This window comes from Apteryx mantelli, unplaced genomic scaffold (assembly GCF_036417845.1).
Source record: "Apteryx mantelli isolate bAptMan1 unplaced genomic scaffold, bAptMan1.hap1 HAP1_SCAFFOLD_125, whole genome shotgun sequence".
NCBI classification, from domain to species: Eukaryota; Metazoa; Chordata; class Aves; order Apterygiformes; family Apterygidae; genus Apteryx; species Apteryx mantelli.
The window spans coordinates 314,652-333,990 of NW_027118481.1; the positions used below are offsets into that span (position 1 = coordinate 314,652).

The window sequence follows — 19,339 nt, forward strand, 5'->3', positions numbered from 1 at the left end:
GTTTAGCATGAAGACCAGAGATCACTCCCTAGGGTAAATGAATTTAGTGTGCAGATGTAAGCAAAGGCAATAGAGGTGTAGCTACCGACTCCTGAAACAGACAAAGCACCCAAGCAACTGTGTATTCGTTCATATACAAATTAATAGACAGAGACTTCAGCAGAATTTGTAAGAATAGGAAGTAATGCATGTCCTGCAAAATGTAAAAAAATAAAAGAAACAAACAAATAAATAAATAAATAATTATTTGGAGTATTTATTTCAACCTTACGTAAGAAGATGGGTTTGCATCATTCCACCGTGAATACAGTTTTTCCTTCTGCTATTACTCTCTTCCAAGAGGACTGATTCAGGTTCCAAAGCATAGGCATCTTGTAGGTTTTTATATTCTGGACTGCCTGAGACCTCCCCTTTGGGTAGGCAGATATGACACACAAACCATGGAAGAAACACTTCCTGCTGGTATGGCATCTGGAGGCCGGGCAGAATACGCAAGGTCATTAAAACATTAGGCATGTGGCTTTAGTTAGGCACATGAATCTCCCCTTAGGTGTCAGATATTGCCTGGAGTTGGAACTCCTCGTGAACGGAACAACATTTCAGTTGTTTTATCCTTAGGTGTCAGATATTGCCTGGAGTTGGAACTCCTCGTGAACGGAACAACATTTCAGTTGTTTTATCAAATCCATTGGCATACGGTATGTTGGACATGTCTTTTTGTTCCTTGCAGTGTCTCTGAGTCAAATGAGTAACTTCACTGTGCGTGAACCTAATATGTCATCAAAAAAGGAAGAGCATTTGAAGGTAATGGGTAGAAGGGTGATCTCTCTTGAGGATAAGTGACTATATGTATCCTTCCGGTTTTTCATTTGCCAGCTTTATGATGGTTACAGTTCTGAATAAGTACCTCCTAAATTCTAATCTTAGATCCTCTCCTTCTAACGCTTACATTCACATTCTGTCTATGAGAGACTATCTTAATGGAGAACAGTGATGGATTGAGGCACTTTGGGGACAGTCTGTGCAACACTGAAAATTTTTTTCAAAGCTCCTTTAACCTCCTGGTTCCTCAGACAATAAATGAAGGGGTTGAGCATGGGGGTTGCAACAGTGTACACAATTGACACCAGCTTGTTTAAGTCAAAAGGGTGGATTCTCTTGGGCCGCGCGTACATGAACAAGGTGGCTGAAAAGAAGACAGTGACAACAGTGAGGTGAGAAACACAGGTGGAGAAGGCTTTCTTCCTGCCCTCGGTTGTGGGGATGTGCAGGACGGTGCTGATGATGCATATATAGGAGATGATAGTGACCGAGAGTGGAACCAGCAAGATAAACAAGGCCAGAATGAAATCTACTATTTCAGCCGTTGTCATGTCAGCACATGACATGTTCAGCAAGGGGCTGATGTCACAGAAGAAGTGGTTGATGACATTAGAACCACAAAAAGACAGCTGAGAGATGAAAAATATTTTCAGCATGGAGGTCAGGAAGCCAGTGAGCCAGGAGCATATCGCTAGTTGCATGCAGAATCGGTGGTTCATGATAACCAGATAGCGCAGGGGGTTGCAGATGGCCACATAACGATCATAGGCCATGACCGCAAGGAGGACACACTCAGTGCAAATAAGGGAGATGAAGAAGTAAAGCTGGGTCATGCAGCCTACAAAAGATATGCTCTTGCTTTCAACCAGAAAATTCAGTAGCAGTTTGGGGACAGTGACTGAGATGTACCAAGCCTCCAAGAAGGAGAGGTTGCTGAGAAAGAAATACATGGGCTTGTGAAGGTGATGGTTCATCTTTATCAGGATAATGATGAGCATATTTTCCAAGATTGTCAGCATGTAGGCCACTAGGAATATCACAAAGAGCAACATCTGAAGCTCCATAATTGTTGGGAATCCCAAGAGGATGAATTCCTGGAAATTTGTGCTGTTTTCCTGCTTCATGGCAAGGGGCATAGCATCAAGCTTCAGAGGAAAAGTAAAGAGAATAAAAGAGAAAAAAAATGTGGAAGATTTTTAAAAACGAAGAAACAGTGAGACAAACTGCGGAAGAAGAAAAAGGAAAAATATAGTAAGTTAAAAAGAAAGGAAAATGAGAAAGAATGATAAAACAAAAAAAAACATGAGAGGGAGAAAAAGAAGAACATTATTACATTCAGATTATATACTGTTTTGAAGATATACAAACACGTATTTTGATATATGGTTCATAATTAGAGAACTAGGTTATTGCTGGAATGCATAGGAGTTGGATATCTAAAGAGAGATCAGGCTCTTTGGGGGCATGTACTACAAAAGTTCATGTTTTAAAATAAGCCATTATGTTTTGCATTTTCTAGGCAATTTTTCTGAAGGAACACATAACAGCTGGATGCCCAGTTCTCTTTGAGTTTCAAGACATTTTGGATATCCAGAACGCATCTGCATGACTTAGGTAACTGGGCTCAGTTTTGCAAAGCCAAGACATTCCCATGCTGTCTGCAGAGAAGAGTTCAGTCCCACTATATTTTCCTGGCATATAAAGCCTGAGACAGTCACCAAAAGAAATAAGTACTTCCAGAGGGTAATATGCATCATTCTAAACAAAGCTCTTGGAGAAGATGAAGCACCTTTTGGAAGAATGCGTTTCTCAGGCTGTGCCTCTTCCCCCCCCCCACCCCACCCCCCAACGGTTTTCTCCTTCCATTTCTACATCTATCAACCTTTTCCATAATTTTACTTGAGCCTGTTTTCACATATTAGTCTCAATATCTACAAACCAAGTTGAAAAGATAAAAACATACAACAACTACCGAAGTGGAGAATGCATACTTCTCTCCTTTAACTGCACCATCCTCTCATCTCTCTAAGACAAGAAAAGCTTTTTCATCCTGATTTAAAGTTCTACTCATGTAATATTTTATGTCATGTTAAACAAACAAACAAACAGAACCCCCTCACACACAAATATCATTAGAGAAAAGAACATGATAAAAACAGGTTTTCAGTAATGGAAGAATTTCTCTCTACATAAAATATTTCCTTGACACAGCAACTCCAGTCTAGAAACTATTCACTTAAAACCTTTGGTAGCTTCAGAAGCAGTAATACAAACCATGACTGAAGACTTATAACCTGCAAACTCATACAGCTTCATAACCGTATTACTATCAGTCTTTACTAACCATGAGGAATTCCGCATATCTAAGCAGAATCAGAAAATTAATTCTGGAATCTTCCACAGGAAAAAAAATGTAAGACTTGGTAAAGCAGAAATGAACAGAACATGAATTGCAGCATTTTCTCTTAGTCAGTGCAAAACATATTATTAACCATTTTTTCTCTACGCTACATGTTTTCAGTACTTCATGTCCTGGCCAAGATTAATTCCATCTACAAAACTGGGGATATGTGAGTGTTTTAAATTTCAAAATATTCATCTTACACGCCAGCAAATTCTCTACGTAAATAATTGCAAGAGAGTAATAACCATCCTCCTAAGTCAAATAACATGCTTACATTTTTGACTCTCTTGAACTAGAGTATATACCTGAACTGCCTCAAAATGAAAAGACTATATTGAGAAGCTAGAATTTATCTGCTGCAATTTAGATAGCTACAGTTTAGTTATCTAATATGCAACTGAGTTTGTCATCTTTATGGAGAATAGAGACATATACAGGCAGTTACAAGTATTATTGCTCTCGTCTAAAGAAAAAAAGTCTAAAATAGCTCAGCTGGATCATTATAGCCTTGTCCATTTCTCTCTTGCTTGACTCTAAAGTGAATGTCAACAGTCAGCTCAGATGTCTAAATCTGTTGCTCACTGTAGGTCAGATGTATGCTTTAGGTGTTCAAACGTCAGTGGATTAATTCCTCCATGGAGGGAGATCGCTATCCTACAAAAGTTCCTGAAGAAGGATAACAGTGAAAAGCTTCCTTCTCTTCTTACCTTCACACCAGTTCAGCAGTTCTGTGGTCACACTCACGGACTGGTTTAATTAAAACTACCTAACCCAAATCCAGTAGCTGTCGTAGTTCTGAAAAGCATGCAGATGTGGTTGCTTCTTACCTGTTCGTAAAAAAGTAGTTCAGTGTAAGATAATTACTCATGGGATCTCAGTGTTTGCTTTGTATAACTGATGTATCCAAGAAGGAAATGCATGAAGGTTAATTTTAGCTTTTTGAGGCGCTCTCTGCAGCACCTGCAGGGCGTGAATCAAAGCAATAGTCTAACTCAGCTGCTATGAATCATTTTCTAGAGGTGACATTCCTCATTACCTACTAATGGTTCTTCTTATGATCAAACTACCAACAAAGGTGCCTCAGGAAGCTACTGAGAACTATGTAGTATGAACCTTTTTTCTGAGCAGTTATCTGTGATTGTGCCTGCATGATCAAATCAAATCCTTTGCAAGACGTTCATCTTTCTGGAGAGAAGGCAGAATACGCTAACACATCTGAAATACCAGTAGGCACCTGTATTTACGTAAGGGAAACCCATTCTTGCAAAAGACCCAACCTGCTGTTGGTCCATAACCTCTTGGGAAATTTTTTTTGGGGGGGGGGGGAGGGGGGAAGGGGGGGGAGGTGCGGCAGGAGGATCTTCTCTGTCGCTGAACAAAGTAGTTCTCCTTTAGGCCAGGCCAAATGCAACTCCATGGCCAGTTTGTTCTAATTAATGCTCACCATAGGTAGTATGCACAACCACGGATAGTTTCTCTGGCCTGCAAATTCCTCAAGCACTATATGATCAGTCTCTGTTCCTTCATACTCCTTCACAGGCTATACAGCATATAACATCATGTTATAAAATCATCACTCAGACAAGTTCATTACAAGTCTGTCATTATTTGGGCATTTGAAACAGAAAAAAATACCGGGGAAAAGGAAATCCTCAGGACCACATGGAGCCCTTGGAGCCCATGGCACCTTGCAATGTGAACACAACCAGTCATCAGGCTATAACCGTGCAGGATGGATGTCAAAGACGTATCCCAGGAGACAAGGGATTTCAAAGGTCTGGAGGAAATCTAGTAATCAATGGAGTGAGCTGGATGCATCCAGAAGTTAATTCTGTACATGTATTAGAGTTATTTGACAGCCAAGAACCTTCCTGAAATCTAAAATCTGAATTCCTAATATTCCTTTAAAATTCCACAGACATTTCTGGGTTATATTCTTCAGATCTGAGATGAAGATCTATTTTGCTTACTCAGAGAATGAGATTCACACAGTCTATAAAAAAAGCTGGGTTTAGTGTGGTTTTTGTGTGTCTGTGAATTAGTCATCCAGGCTTCCCTCATCAATGGAGAGAATCAGAATCACCAGGGAGTGTTTCATTCCACCTATCACAGACGTGTCATCTGAGGATGGGATCAGTCAGTCTCTGGAGGCACCTGTTCTTCTCCTTAATTGTAGAATTAATCTAGACAATTAGCTTAGATTAGTTACCCAGTTTTATGACAGCTACATTAGGTGACATGACTCCTATCCTTAGCAGAAGTTTAATGCCTCTGTTGATTTGGCAAGAAGAGTAAATCTTATCAAAGACCAAATTGGGCAATTAAAGTATGCGACTCCAGTAGCTCAAAGTCACCTGGGAGCACAAGTCACTCTAGTCTAAGCAGCGTTGTTCATCTTGTCGTAAAGATTCCACCAAATCTAACCGCTGTGGGCGGACGCCATCTTGCCTGTAGACATCTACATCTACGCTAGTCAGCTGGGCTCCTTGATAAATCATAGAGAAAAATAGGAATCGCTAACAAAACTCACCTGCTGTTTAAACCGAGATGCCATCTGTAGGATGAAAGACGTTACAGCCTAGTAGTGTCTGTTTTTGTGTGTTGGCTGCAGAGAGCCTAGGAACCCAGCTCAGATATGTACATAGCCCAAGACACTTCTCAGCTGTAAAATGCAGATACAGAAAATGTCCAAACTGCCTTTGAGGACTGCGTATACTTGGGAGAAAACTGAGAGTGTTTTGTCAGTGTGAACTCAACTGAGATAGCTCAGAACTAACATCCTCTGGAATGAAGCAGTGAAGACCACAGTATAAACCATGTATCCCAAAGCCACAATAATTATTTTCTGCATAATTATTCAAAACTGTGAAAAATAATGATTATGTGCCATACTCCAGTCATGTTACTACAGCACGATACTGATGGTATGTATTATGATGTCCGGGGAGGGGTATGAAGTCATGTGTTTCCCTGGAATGAAGGTTTGAATTTGTTTTTGTCCACATGGTGCTGGTGAGGCTGCACTTGTGTCCAGTATTGTGTCCAGTGTTGGGCTCCCCCAGTTCAAGGATAATGTGGATAAACTCGGGAGGTTCCTACTAAGGCCTAGTAAGATGGTGAGGTGTGTCCTAGAGCGCCTATACTATGACAGGAAGTTGAGGTAATTGGGCTTATTTAATATGGTAAACAGGAGGCTATTGGGTAATCTAGCAGAAGACTACAGTTACAGAGACAGTAGTGCCAAACTATTCTTGGCCATGGCAGACACTATTACAAGGGACAAAGACAACAACTTGCTACTGAGTAGTTGCAAATTGGACATTACGAGAAACTTCTTCACTGGGAAGGCAGTACGGCATTGGAACAGGTTACCCAGAGAACTCATAGCATCTCTGTCCTTGGAAGTTTCCAACTCTCAGCTAGACAAAACCACCACTAACATGACCTAGAGATGGTGATAGTTGTGCTGTGAATGGATTAGGGATATTCAAAGGTCTCTGACAAACAACATTTTTTTGAGTCTATGATTCTACGATCCCAAATGGCACCAAACATCTCTGTGTGGAGAAATGAACTGAGCTCCAGTTGTCTAAATAAATTTGAGCTGAATGGGTCTCTACAAGCCATTGAATGTGTTGCCTAGATGTCCATGAATTGTGGTGGGAATATAGACACCTAGGTTATGACCTAGGTAGAAACCTACTCAGCAGATAGCTAGAGTGAGATTCAGTTGCCTAAACATCAGTGTCTATTGCCATTTGAGATGTCACGGGCTTTTCCACCTGGCATCCAAATCAAAGAACCATAGAAAAATTTAGTTGGAGGAATGGAGTTTGACCTCAGAGGTCTTTAGTTCACCCTCCAGCACGTATTTCACTGTCAGGTCAGGTTGTTCAGGGCCTTGTCTAGTCAAGCTTTGAAAATCTCAAAGGATGGAGATTTCAGAACCTCTCCGGAATTCTGCTGCAGTGCTTCGTCACTCTGACGGTGGTTGGTTGGCTGGCTGGTTGGTTGGTTTGGAATATCTATTCTGAATTTAACTTGCTGCAACTTGAGCCTTTGCTTCTTATCCTTTCAGCTGCGCACATCTAAGAATAGCGTGGCTCCATCTTCTCCGTAATTCCCTTCAAATAGTGGCAGACTGCAGTTAAGTCCCTCCTTAGCTTTCTCTTCTCCATGCTTAAAAAATTAGTTCCCTCAGCTTCCCCTTTTACACCATGGGCCCCAGCCCCCTTTCAATATTGGCAGCCCTCTGCTGGACTCTGTACAGGTTGTCTTTCTTGTAGTGGGAAACCCAAAACTGGACACAAGTTTCACAAGTGCCAAACAGAGAGGAAGGATCTTTTCCCTGGACCTTAGCTGGCTTGCTAATACAGCGCAGGATGCAGCTGGCATTCTTCACTGAAGCAACACACTGCTACCTCGTGTTAACTTTTTGTCTGCCAGGACCTCCAGGTCCTTTACTGCAGAGCTGTTGCCTAGTCAGTCAGTGCCCAACTTACACAGAAGTGTTGGGTTATTCTTTCCTAGGTGCAGGATTTTGCATTTGTCTTTGCTGAACTTCTGGAAGTTCCTCTTGGCCTTCCTTCAGAATGTTACTCGAGAAAACATTGGGTCCAGTGTCAAATCTGCTGTCTCCCCGTGGGTACCTTGGATACCTTATGGCATCAGAAATGCCATTAGATGTCTAGGTTTAGACAACCGACTCCTCCCTTAGTGATTGTATCTCCTCAGGTAATATAGTAGGAGCATAGGAAAACTATACTTGAAAATCAAGATCCTCATATAGCATTTAAAATGGAAATTCACCTACGTAAATTAACTCCCTTCCCCATAAGTAAAGGTTTGTTCTCTAAACTTCAGCTACTTCACAAAGTCCTGTTTGAACTTAAGGGAGAAAAAAAAAAGAACTTCCAGGAGATTGTTCACTTTCTGCTATGACAAGTATCTGAAATGACTGAGATTATCTGAATTCCAGAAGTTCCCATCCTATTTTAATCCCTGTGGAGAAAGGTGACATCACCTATTTTATGCCTCAAATTCTTTGAATCCTAGTTTCACGTGACGTTAGATCAACCTCAGAATGCAATTGTGCTCTTTAATGCAGACCAGAAAAGTACATTAGGAGGAGGAGATGATTTTTATTGCCTTCTTTACTGCTCAGGAATGATGTGTGATGTGTTCATTAGATAACATCTTCTTTTGCATCCACATTATGCTAGCATTCACTGATTTTAGCTTAGCATGCAAGTTGACTCAGGAAAAGCAATCCATAAACACTGATGTCTAAACAAAACCATAGTCTTCATTTTTTTCCGGAGCAATATGTTTTATCAGACATTCCTAAGACTGAGAAAAATTCAGGTGCTTATAGTGAGTTATGTGCAATAAAAACTCCAAAGACTGGGCAATTCTCTTCTAAGCCTTGTATTAGAAGATGCTGCTGATCGGTAGATCAGAATCTATGCTTCACCTTGTTTCTCTCTTGTTTTGCTCAAAGCTTACCCCTTTTTTATTCTCTGAGTGGGTGAAAGCCGGCTGGATTGTAAACTGCTGTGAGCAGATGCAGCTCCTGCAGGGATGCTGCAGCTTCCATTGAGTGGAGTAGTTCCTAGTATGGAAAATATCACCAAGTACATTACAGAATCACAGAATCACAGCATCGCAGAATGGCTGAGGTTGGAAGGGACCTTGGGAGACCATCTAGTCCAATCCCCCTGATCAAGCAGGGTCACCTAGAGCACGCTGCACTGGACTGTGTCCGGATGGTTTTTGAATATCTGCAAGGCAGGAGACTCCACGACCTCTCTGGGCAACCTGTTCCAGGGCTTGGTCACCCTCACAGTAAGCAAGTTTTTCCTCATGTTCAGACGGAACTCCCTCTGTTTCAGTTTGTGCCTGTTGCCTCTCATCCTATTGCTGGGCACCACAGAAAAGAGTCTGGCCCCATCCTCTTGACACCCTCCCTTCAGATACTTATACACATTGATAAGAATCCCCCTCAAGCTTCTCTTCTCCAGGCTGAACAGGCCCAGCTCTCTCAGCCTTTCCTCGTAGGAGAGATGCTCCAGTCCCTTAAGCATCTTGGTAGCCCTTCGCTGGACTCGCTCCAGGAGCTCCATGTCTCTCTTGTATTGGGGAGCCCAGAACTGGACACAGTACTCCAGATGCAGCCTCACCAGGGCTGAGCAGAGAGGGAGGATCACCTCCCTCGACCTGCTGGCAAGGCTCTTCCTAGTGCAGCCCAGGATACCAAGAAGGCCAGTGGGTACTTTGCTGGCTCACGGTCAACTTGTGGTCCCCCAGGACCCCCAGGTCCTTCTCCACAGAGATGCTCTCCAGCTGGCCGAACACCAGCCTGGACTGCTGCATGGGGTTATTCCTCCCTAGGTGCAGGACCCTGCGCTTCCCTTTGTTGAACTTCTTGAGGTTCCTCTCCGCCCAGCTCTCCAGCCTGTCGAGGTCCCTCTGAATGGCAGCACAGTCCTCTGGGGTATCAGCCGCTCCTCCCAGTTCTGTACCATCTGCAAACTTTCTGAAGGTGCATTCAGTCACATCTACCAGGTCATTGATGAAGAAGTTGAACAGTACTGGACCCAGAATTGACCCCTGGGGGACACTGCTAGCTACAGGCCTCCAACTAGACTTTGTGCCACTGATCACAACCCTCTGAGCTCTGCCATTCGGCCAGTTTTCAATCCACCTCACTGTCTGCTCATCTAGCCTGCACTTCCTCAGCTTGCCTATGAGGATGTTATGGGAGACAGTGTCAAAAGCCTTGCTGAAGTCAAGGCAGACAACATCCACTGCTCTCCCCTCATCTACACAGGCAGGCATTCCATCATAGAAGGCTATCAGGTTGGTTAAGCATGATTTCCCCTTGGTGAAGCCATGCTGACTACTCCCGATCACTTTCTTATCCTTCACATGCTTAGAGATGGCCTCCAGCATGAGCTGCTCCATCACCTTTCCAGGGATGGAGGTGAGGCTGACTGGCCTGTAGTTCCCTGGGTCCTCCTCCTTGCCCTTTTTGAAGACTGCGGTGACAGATTTGCCTTCTTCCAGTCCTTCAGTAATCCCTAGCCCAGTTCTTCTCCTCCTCCACCAAGGGAAAGTCTTCCTTTCTCCAGACTTTCTCCCTGGTCTCCGGGGTCTGGGATTCCTGAGGGCTGGTCTTAGCAGTAAGGACTGAAGCAAAGAAGGCATTCAGTATCTCTGCCTTCTCTGTATCCTTCGTCGCCAGGGCCCCTGCCCCATTCAGTAGTGGGCCCCCATTTTCCCTAGTTTTCCTTTTGTTACTGATGCTTTTAAAGAAGCCCTTCTTGGTGTCCTTGACATCCCTTGCCAGATTCAACTCCAGATGGGCCTTGGCCTTCCCAGCCCCATCCCTGCATACTCAGACAGGATCTCGACATTCCTCCCAGGTTACCTGTCCCTGCTTCCGCCTTCCGTATGCTTCCTTCTTATGCCTGGAGCTCCTTGTTCATCAGTGCAGGTCTCCTGCTCCCTTTGCTCGACTTCTTGCTCATTGGGATGCACCATTCTTGAGCTTGCAGGAGGTGATCGTTGAATATTAACCAGCTCTCTTGGACCGCGCTTCCTTCTAGGGCCCTAGAGGGGCAGACTAGCATGGGTGACATTGTTGTGGGTGGTTGCTACAGGCCACCTGATCAGGAAGAGGAAGTAGATGAGGCCTTCTACAGACAGCTGGAAGTAGCCTCATGATCACAGGCCCTGGTTCTCGTGGGGGACTTCAACCACCCTGATATCTGCTGGAGAACAGAACTCACATGGGACATACACAAGTCCATGGGCCCTGACAGGATGTACCCATGAGTGCTGGGGAAACTGGCTGATGTCATTGCAAAGGTACTCTCTGTTATCTTTGAAATGTCATGGCTGAGGACTGGAATAAAGCACATGCCACCCCTATCTTCAAAAAGGGCAAGAAGGAGGCTCTGAGGAACTACAGGCTAAACGGCCTCAGCTTGATCACTGGGAAGGTGATAGAGCAGCTAATCCTGAATACTATTTCCAAAAATGTACAGGACAGGAATGCGATTGGGTGTTGTCAGCATGGATTCATGAAGAGGAAATCATGCTTAACCAACCTGACAGCCTTCTATGAAAAGATGACTGGCTGGGTAGATGAGGGGAGAGCGGTGGATGTTGTCTGCCTTGACTTCAGTAAAACTTTTGACACTGTCTCCCATAACATCCTCATAGGCAAGCTGATGAAGTATGGGCTGGATGAGCAGACAGCGAGATGGACTGAAAATTGGCTGAAGCGTGGCACAAAGTCCAGGTGGAGGCCACTCACTAGTAGTGTCTCCCCGGCGTCCATACTGGGGCCAATACTATTTAGCATTTTCGTTAATGACCTGGTAGATGTGACTGAATGCACCTTCAGAAAGTCTGCAGGTGGTACAGAACTGGGAGGAGTGGCTGATACCCCAGAGGAGTTTAAACAGATTTAATGAAGATTTAATGAAGGACTTGCACTCCAAGCTGCACAGGGAGCCCCAGGAACCCCATGGAGGGGTCACAGATGGGAGGCTGCTGGATGCACGGGTCGGATGCCCATGCAGGACTCACTCTGTTATATCCTGAGGGCCCCTGTTATCTACTAGAACTATTTCCTTATCTCAGCTGTGCTAACCTTGGGTAGCTACTGGCTGTGAAGCAGCTAGAAATTGTTGACAAAAAGGAGTACGCATGTCTGGCCTTGACGGGTTTTTGGTCAGTGTGTAGAGAGCACACGCTGGGGCTGCTGTCACATACTCTGCCAGTCACCTGACTCCTCACCTGATCTTCCACAGGTGTTCTCACTGCACCGGCATAGATGTCTATTGTTATTTCGTGCACCCCAGGGTATCCCAGGGATCTTACAGAATTGGAAGGTATGACTCCGGATCTATGTAAAACTTGTGCCCTTCCGGAATGACACCTAGAGGACAGTCAAGGTATACAAAGTCATCTCAAGTGGCACTACGCACCCATGAACGTGTAACTGATTCAAGTGCTCAAGCTTCCTTGACGATGCTGGAAGCAGAGTCACCTTGTGCTCTCATTTAGGTTTCAAACTTGGAGCTGAATCCAATCCAAAAAGTTAGGTGAGACAAATCCCAACCAGCTGTGATGAGCTGCAGTCCTACTATCTATTTGTATTTTTAGAGGTAAGCACAAAGTAGAACTTATACTCCAAGTGGAATTTTCATAAAATAGCTTGCCAATCAGGAATCAGATAATGGTTCTACTGAACTGAACCCATGTTGGGTTGAGTCTATGATGTTAGTATGGATCTGTCTCTGTTTCACTCTTAGGTGCAATTTCTCTGAGTCTCACTCTATAGAGTCTATATGCACTATTTAGTGAATGTAGGTTAGAGCTCTTCTGCAACAGAAAACTGGCTCTTTCCCCAAACAAAACATTGCAATAGTACTGTGGTTTCATCAGTTTGGAGCCCATTGACCTGGATGCAAGGATGCGACATGCCTATCTCCAGCTCTGTCCTCATGGCCCAATACTCCAAAAGTAGCTCAGCAGGCCTTGCACCTTTACTTGCTGCATATTGTCCCCTGCCCTTGCGTGCGGCATAGACACTCACTACCATGTAGAAGCACAAATATCACAGGCTGTGAGGAAATTCTTGGCTGTGTTATAAAGAAATATGAACTCTTAGATAAATCCTTAAAACTATTACAGTATTTCCAGTCTAGTGAAGGGCCACAGGAAGGCAGGAGGACCCCAGAACCTGGTGTTCGGAAATGCGGGAATCTTGCTTGTAGCTGATAGGGACATAAATGCAGCTGCATCCCAGGGGGATGTAACCAAAGTCCCCGATAGTTTCATTCAAAATAAATAAATAAACAATAAGCCCTTAAAGGCAGCCTATATTGAGATCTATGAGAACTGAGGATGTCACACGCAGTTGTGGAACAGATAAGTTGTAGTGAATAGCACACACGATGCACTGGAAGAAGCCCTGGGTACACAGATACACAAGCCTGTGGCGGAGGTACCAGTCCGGGGATCACTCCAAATGCTAAGCAGTATTGGCACGGCCAGCTTTGACAGAACAGGCCTAGCCATGAACAGAGTTAACATATGACACTGTGACATGTTTAGCATGAAGACCAGAGATCACTCCCTAGGGTAAATGAATTTAGTGTGCAGATGTAAGCAAAGGCAATAGAGGTGTAGCTACCGACTCCTGAAACAGACAAAGCACCCAAGCAACTGTGTATTCGTTCATATACAAATTAATAGACAGAGACTTCAGCAGAATTTGTAAGAATAGGAAGTAATGCATGTCCTGCAAAATGTAAAAAAATAAAAGAAACAAACAAATAAATAAATAAATAATTATTTGGAGTATTTATTTCAACCTTACGTAAGAAGATGGGTTTGCATCATTCCACCGTGAATACAGTTTTTCCTTCTGCTATTACTCTCTTCCAAGAGGACTGATTCAGGTTCCAAAGCATAGGCATCTTGTAGGTTTTTATATTCTGGACTGCCTGAGACCTCCCCTTTGGGTAGGCAGATATGACACACAAACCATGGAAGAAACACTTCCTGCTGGTATGGCATCTGGAGGCCGGGCAGAATACGCAAGGTCATTAAAACATTAGGCATGTGGCTTTAGTTAGGCACATGAATCTCCCCTTAGGTGTCAGATATTGCCTGGAGTTGGAACTCCTCGTGAACGGAACAACATTTCAGTTGTTTTATCAAATCCATTGGCATACGGTATGTTGGACATGTCTTTTTGTTCCTTGCAGTGTCTCTGAGTCAAATGAGTAACTTCACTGTGCGTGAACCTAATATGTCATCAAAAAAGGAAGAGCATTTGAAGGTAATGGGTAGAAGGGTGATCTCTCTTGAGGATAAGTGACTATATGTATCCTTCCGGTTTTTCATTTGCCAGCTTTATGATGGTTACAGTTCTGAATAAGTACCTCCTAAATTCTAATCTTAGATCCTCTCCTTCTAACGCTTACATTCACATTCTGTCTATGAGAGACTATCTTAATGGAGAACAGTGATGGATTGAGGCACTTTGGGGACAGTCTGTGCAACACTGAAAATTTTTTTCAAAGCTCCTTTAACTCCTGGTTCCTCAGACAATAACATGAAGGGGTTGAGCATGGGGGTTGCAACAGTGTACACAATTGACACCAGCATGTTTAAGTCAAAAGGGTGGATTCTCTTGGGCCGCGCGTACATGAACAAGGTGGCTGAAAAGAAGACAGTGACAACAGTGAGGTGAAGAAACACAGGTGGAGAAGGCTTTCTTCCTGCCCTCGGTTGTGGGGATGTGCAGGACGGTGCTGATGATGCATATATAGGAGATGATAGTGACCGAGAGTGGAACCAGCAAGATAAACAAGGCCAGAATGAAAATCTACTATTTCAGCGTTGTCATGTACAGCACATGACATGTTCAGCAAGGGGCTGATGTCACAGAAGAAGTGGTTGATGACATTAGAACCACAAAAAGACAGCTGAGAGATGAAAAATATTTTCAGCATGGAGGTCAGGAAGCGCAGTGAGCCAGGAGCATATCGCTAGTTGCATGCAGAATCGGTGGGTTCATGATAACCAGATAGCGCAGGGGGTTGCAGATGGCCACATAACGATCATAGGCCATGACCGCAAGGAGGACACACTCAGTGCAAATAAGGAGATGAAGAAGTAAAGCTGGGTCATGCAGCCTACAAAAGATATGCTCTTGCTTTCAACCAGAAAATTCAGTCAGCAGTTTGGGGACAGTGACTGAGATGTACCAAGCCTCCAAGAAGGAGAGGTTGCTGAGAAAGAAATACATGGGCTTGTGAAGGTGATGGTTCATCTTTATCAGGATAATGATGAGCATATTTTCCAAGATTGTCAGCATGTAGGCCACTAGGAATATCACAAAGAGCAACATCTTGAAGCTCCATAATTGTTGGGAATCCCAAGAGGATGAATTCTGGAAATTTGTGCTGTTTTCCTGCTTCATGGCAAGGGGCATAGCATCAAGCTTCAGAGGAAAAGTAAAGAGAATAAAAGAGAAAAAAAATGTGGAAGATTTTTAAAAACGAAGAAACAGTCGAGACAAACTGCGGAAGAAGAAAAAGGAAAAATATAGTAAGTTAAAAAGAAAGGAAAAGAGAAAGAATGATAAAACAAAAAAAACATGAGAGGGAGAAAAAAGAAGAACCTATTACATTCAGATTATATACTGTTTTGAAGGATATACAAACACGTATTTTGATATATGGTTCATAATTAGAGAACTAGGTTATTGCTGGAATGCATAGGAGTTGGAAAGCTAAAGAGAGATCAGGCTCTTTGGGGGCATGTACTACAAAAGTTCATGTTTATAAATAAGCCATTATGTTTTGCATTTTCTAGGCAATTTTCTGGAAGGAACACATAACAGCTGGATGCTGCCAGTTCTCTTTGAGTTTCACAGACATTTTGGATATCCAGAACGCATCTGCATGACTTAGGTAACTGGGCTCAGTTTTGCAAAGCCAAGACATTCCCATGCTGTCTGCAGAGAAGAGTTCAGTCCCACTATATTTTCCTGGCAATATAAGCCTGAGACAGTCACCAAAAGAAATAAGTACTTCCCAGAGGGTAATATGCATCATTCTAAACAAAGCTCTTTGGAGAAGAATGAAGCACCTTTTGGAAGAATGCGTTTTCTCAGGCTGTGCCTCTTCCCCCCCCCACCCCACCCCCCAACGGTTTTCTCCTTCCATTTCTACATCTATCAACCTTTTCCATAATTTTACTTGAGCCTGTTTTCACATATTAGTCTCAATATCTACAAACAAGTTGAAAAGATAAAAACATACAACAACTACCGAAGTGGAGAATGCATACTTCTCTCCTTTAACTGCACATCCTCTCATCTCTCTAAGACAAGAAAAGCTTTTTCATCCTGATTTTAAAGTTCTACTCATGTAATATTTTATGTCATGTTAAACAAACAAACAAACAGAACCCCCTCACACACAAATATCATTAGAGAAAAGAACATGATAAAAACAGGTTTTCAGTAATGGAAAGAATTTCTCTTCTTACATAAAATATTTCCTTGACACAGCAACTCCAGTCTAGAAACTATTCACTTAAAACTTTGGTAGCTTCAGAACGCAGTAATACAAACATGACTGAAGACTTATAACCTGCAAACTCATACAGCTTCATAACCGTTATTACTATCAGTCTTTACTAACCATGAGGAATTCCGCATATCTAAGCAGAATCAGAAAATTAATTCTGGAATCTTCCACAGGAAAAAAAATGTAAGACTTGGTAAAGCAGAAATGAACAGAACATGAATTGCAGCATTTCTTCTTAGTCAGTGCAAAACATATTATTAACCCTTTTTTCTCTACGCTACATGTTTTCAGTACTTCATGTCCTGGCCAAGATTAATTCCATCTACAAAACTGGGGATATGTGAGTGTTTTAAATTTCAAAATATTCATCTTACACGCCAGCAAATTCTCTACGTAAATAATTGCAAGAGAGTAATAACCATCCTCCTAAGTCAAATAACATGCTTACATTTTTGACTCTCTTGAACTAGAGTATATACCTGAACTGCCTCAAAATGAAAAGACTATATTGAGAAGCTAGAATTTATCTGCTGCAATTTAGATAGCTACAGTTTAGTTATCTAATATGCAACTGAGTTTGTCATCTTTATGGAGAATAGAGACATATACAGGCAGTTACAAGTATTATTGCTCTCGTCTAAAGAAAAAAAGTCTAAAATAGCTCAGCTGGATCATTATAGCCTTGTCCATTTCTCTCTTGCTTGACTCTAAAGTGAATGTCAACAGTCAGCTCAGATGTCTAAATCTGTTGCTCACTGTAGGTCAGATGTATGCTTTAGGTGTTCAAACGTCAGTGGCTTAATTCCTCCATGGAGGGAGATCGCTATCCTACAAAAGTTCCTGAGAAGGATAACAGTGAAAAGCTTCCTTCTCTTCTTACTTCCACAGTTCAGCAGTTCTGTGGTCACACTCACGGACTGGTTTAATTAAAACTACCTAACCCAAATCCAGTAGCTGTCGTAGTTCTGAAAAGCATGCAGATGTGGTTGCTTCTTACCTGTTCGTAAAAAAGTAGTTCAGTGTAAGATAATTACTCATGGATCTCAGTGTTTGCTTTGTATAACTGATGTATCAAGAAGGAAATGCATGAAGGTTAATTTTAGCTTTTTGAGGCGCCTCTCTGCAGCACCTGCAGGGCGTGAATCAAAGCAATAGTCTAACTCAGCTGCTATGAATCATTTTCTAGAGGTGACATCCTCATTACCTACTAATGGTTCTTCTTATGATCAAACTACCAACAAAGGTGCTCAGGAAGCTACTGAGAACTATGTAGTATGAACCTTTTTTTTCTGAGCAGTTATCTGTGATTGTGCCTGCATGATCAAATCAAATCCTTTGCAAGACGTTCATCTTTCTGGAGAGAAGGCAGAATACGCTAACACATCTGAAATACCAGTAGGCACCTGTATTTACGTAAGGGAAACCCCATTCTTGCAAAAGAACCCAACCTGCTGTTGGTCCATAACCTCTTGGGAAATTTTTTTTTGGGGGGGGGGAGGGGGGAAGGGGGGGGAGGTGCGGCAGGAGGATCTTCTCTGTCGCTGAACAAAGTAGTTCTCCTTTAGGCCAGGCCAACATGCAACTCCATGGCAGTTTGTTCTAATTAATGCTCACCATAGGTAGTATGCACAACCACGGATAGTTTCTCTGGCCTGCAAATTCCTCAAGCACTATATGATCAGTCTCTGTTCCTTCATACTCCTTCACAGGCTATACAGCATATAACATCATGTTATAAAAATCATCACTCAGACAAGTTCATTACAAGTCTGTCATGATTTGGGCATTTGAAAGCAGAAAAAATACCGGGGAAAAGGAAATCCTCAGGACCACATGGAGCCCTTGGAGCCCATGGCCCTTGCAATGTGAACACAACCAGTCATCAGGCTATAACCGTGCAGGATGGATGTCAAAGACGTATCCCAGGAGACAAGGGATTTCAAAGGTCTGGAGGAAATCTAGTAATCAATGGAGTGAGGCTGGATGCATCCAGAAGTTTAATTCTGTACATGTATAGAGTTATTTGACAGCCAAGACCTTCTGAAATCTAAAATCTGAATTCCTAATATTCCTTTAAAATTCCACAGACATTTCTGGGTTATATTCTTCAGATCTGAGATGAAGATCTATTTTGCTTACTCAGAGAATGAGATTCACACAGTCTATAAAAAAAGCTGGGTTTAGTGTGGGTTTTTGTGTGTCTGTGAATTAGTCATCCAGGCTTCCCTCATCAATGGAGAGAATCAGAATCACCAGGGAGTGTTTCATTCCACCTATCACAGACGTGTCATCTGAGGATGGGATCAGTCAGTCTCTGGAGGCACTGTTCTTCTCCTTAATTGTAGAATTAATCTAGACAATTAGCTTAGATTAGTTACCCAGTTTTATGACAGCTACATTAGGTGACATGACTCCTATCCTTAGCAGAAGTTTAATGCCTCTGTTGATTTGGGCAAGAAGAGTAAATCTTATCAAAGACCAAATTGGGCAATTAAAGTATGCGACTCCAGTAGCTCAAAGTCACCTGGGAGCACAAGTCACTCTAGTCTAAGCAGCGTTGTTCATCTTGTCGTAAAGATTCCACCAAATCTAACCGCTGTGGGCGGACGCCATCTTGCCTGTAGACATCTACATCTACGCTAGTCAGCTGGGCTCCTTGATAAATCATAGAGAAAAATAGGAATCGCTAACAAAACTCACCTGCTGTTTAAACCGAGATGCCATCTGTAGGATGAAAGACGTTACAGCTCTAGTAGTGTCTGTTTTTGTGTGTTGGCTGCAGAGAGCCTAGGAACCCAGCTCAGATATGTACATAGCCCAAGACACTTCTCAGCTGTAAATGCAGATACAGAAAATGTCCAAACTGCCTTTGAGGACTGCGTATACTTGGGAGAAAACTGAGAGTGTTTTGTCAGTGTGAACTCAACTGAGATAGCTCAGAACTAACATCCTCTGGAATGAGAGCAGTGAAGACCACAGTATAAACCATGTATCC

The 19,339-nt window shown here is 42.8% G+C and overlaps 2 protein-coding genes across 2 annotated transcripts; both read right to left on the reverse strand.

The window, feature by feature from the left end:
• Positions 1 to 977: 977 nt before the first annotated feature.
• On the reverse strand, positions 978 to 7,837 carry LOC136995599 (olfactory receptor 6B1-like). Its single transcript, XM_067316809.1, has 2 exons — positions 7,826 to 7,837; positions 978 to 1,937 (listed from the first exon to the last, which is right to left on the reverse strand). The coding sequence occupies exons 1-2, from the start codon at positions 7,835 to 7,837 to the stop codon at positions 978 to 980; spliced, it is 972 nt and encodes a 323-aa protein (XP_067172910.1).
• Positions 7,838 to 14,322: 6,485 nt separating this feature from the next.
• Positions 14,323 to 18,957, reverse strand: LOC136995600 (olfactory receptor 6B1-like). The gene is given in 10 exon segments (XM_067316810.1): positions 14,323 to 14,358; positions 14,360 to 14,497; positions 14,499 to 14,630; positions 14,632 to 14,778; positions 14,780 to 14,821; positions 14,823 to 14,914; positions 14,917 to 14,983; positions 14,985 to 15,167; positions 15,169 to 15,224; positions 18,939 to 18,957. Coding segments are annotated over 10 exon segments (912 nt in total).
• Between the last annotated feature and the right edge of the window lie 382 nt (positions 18,958 to 19,339).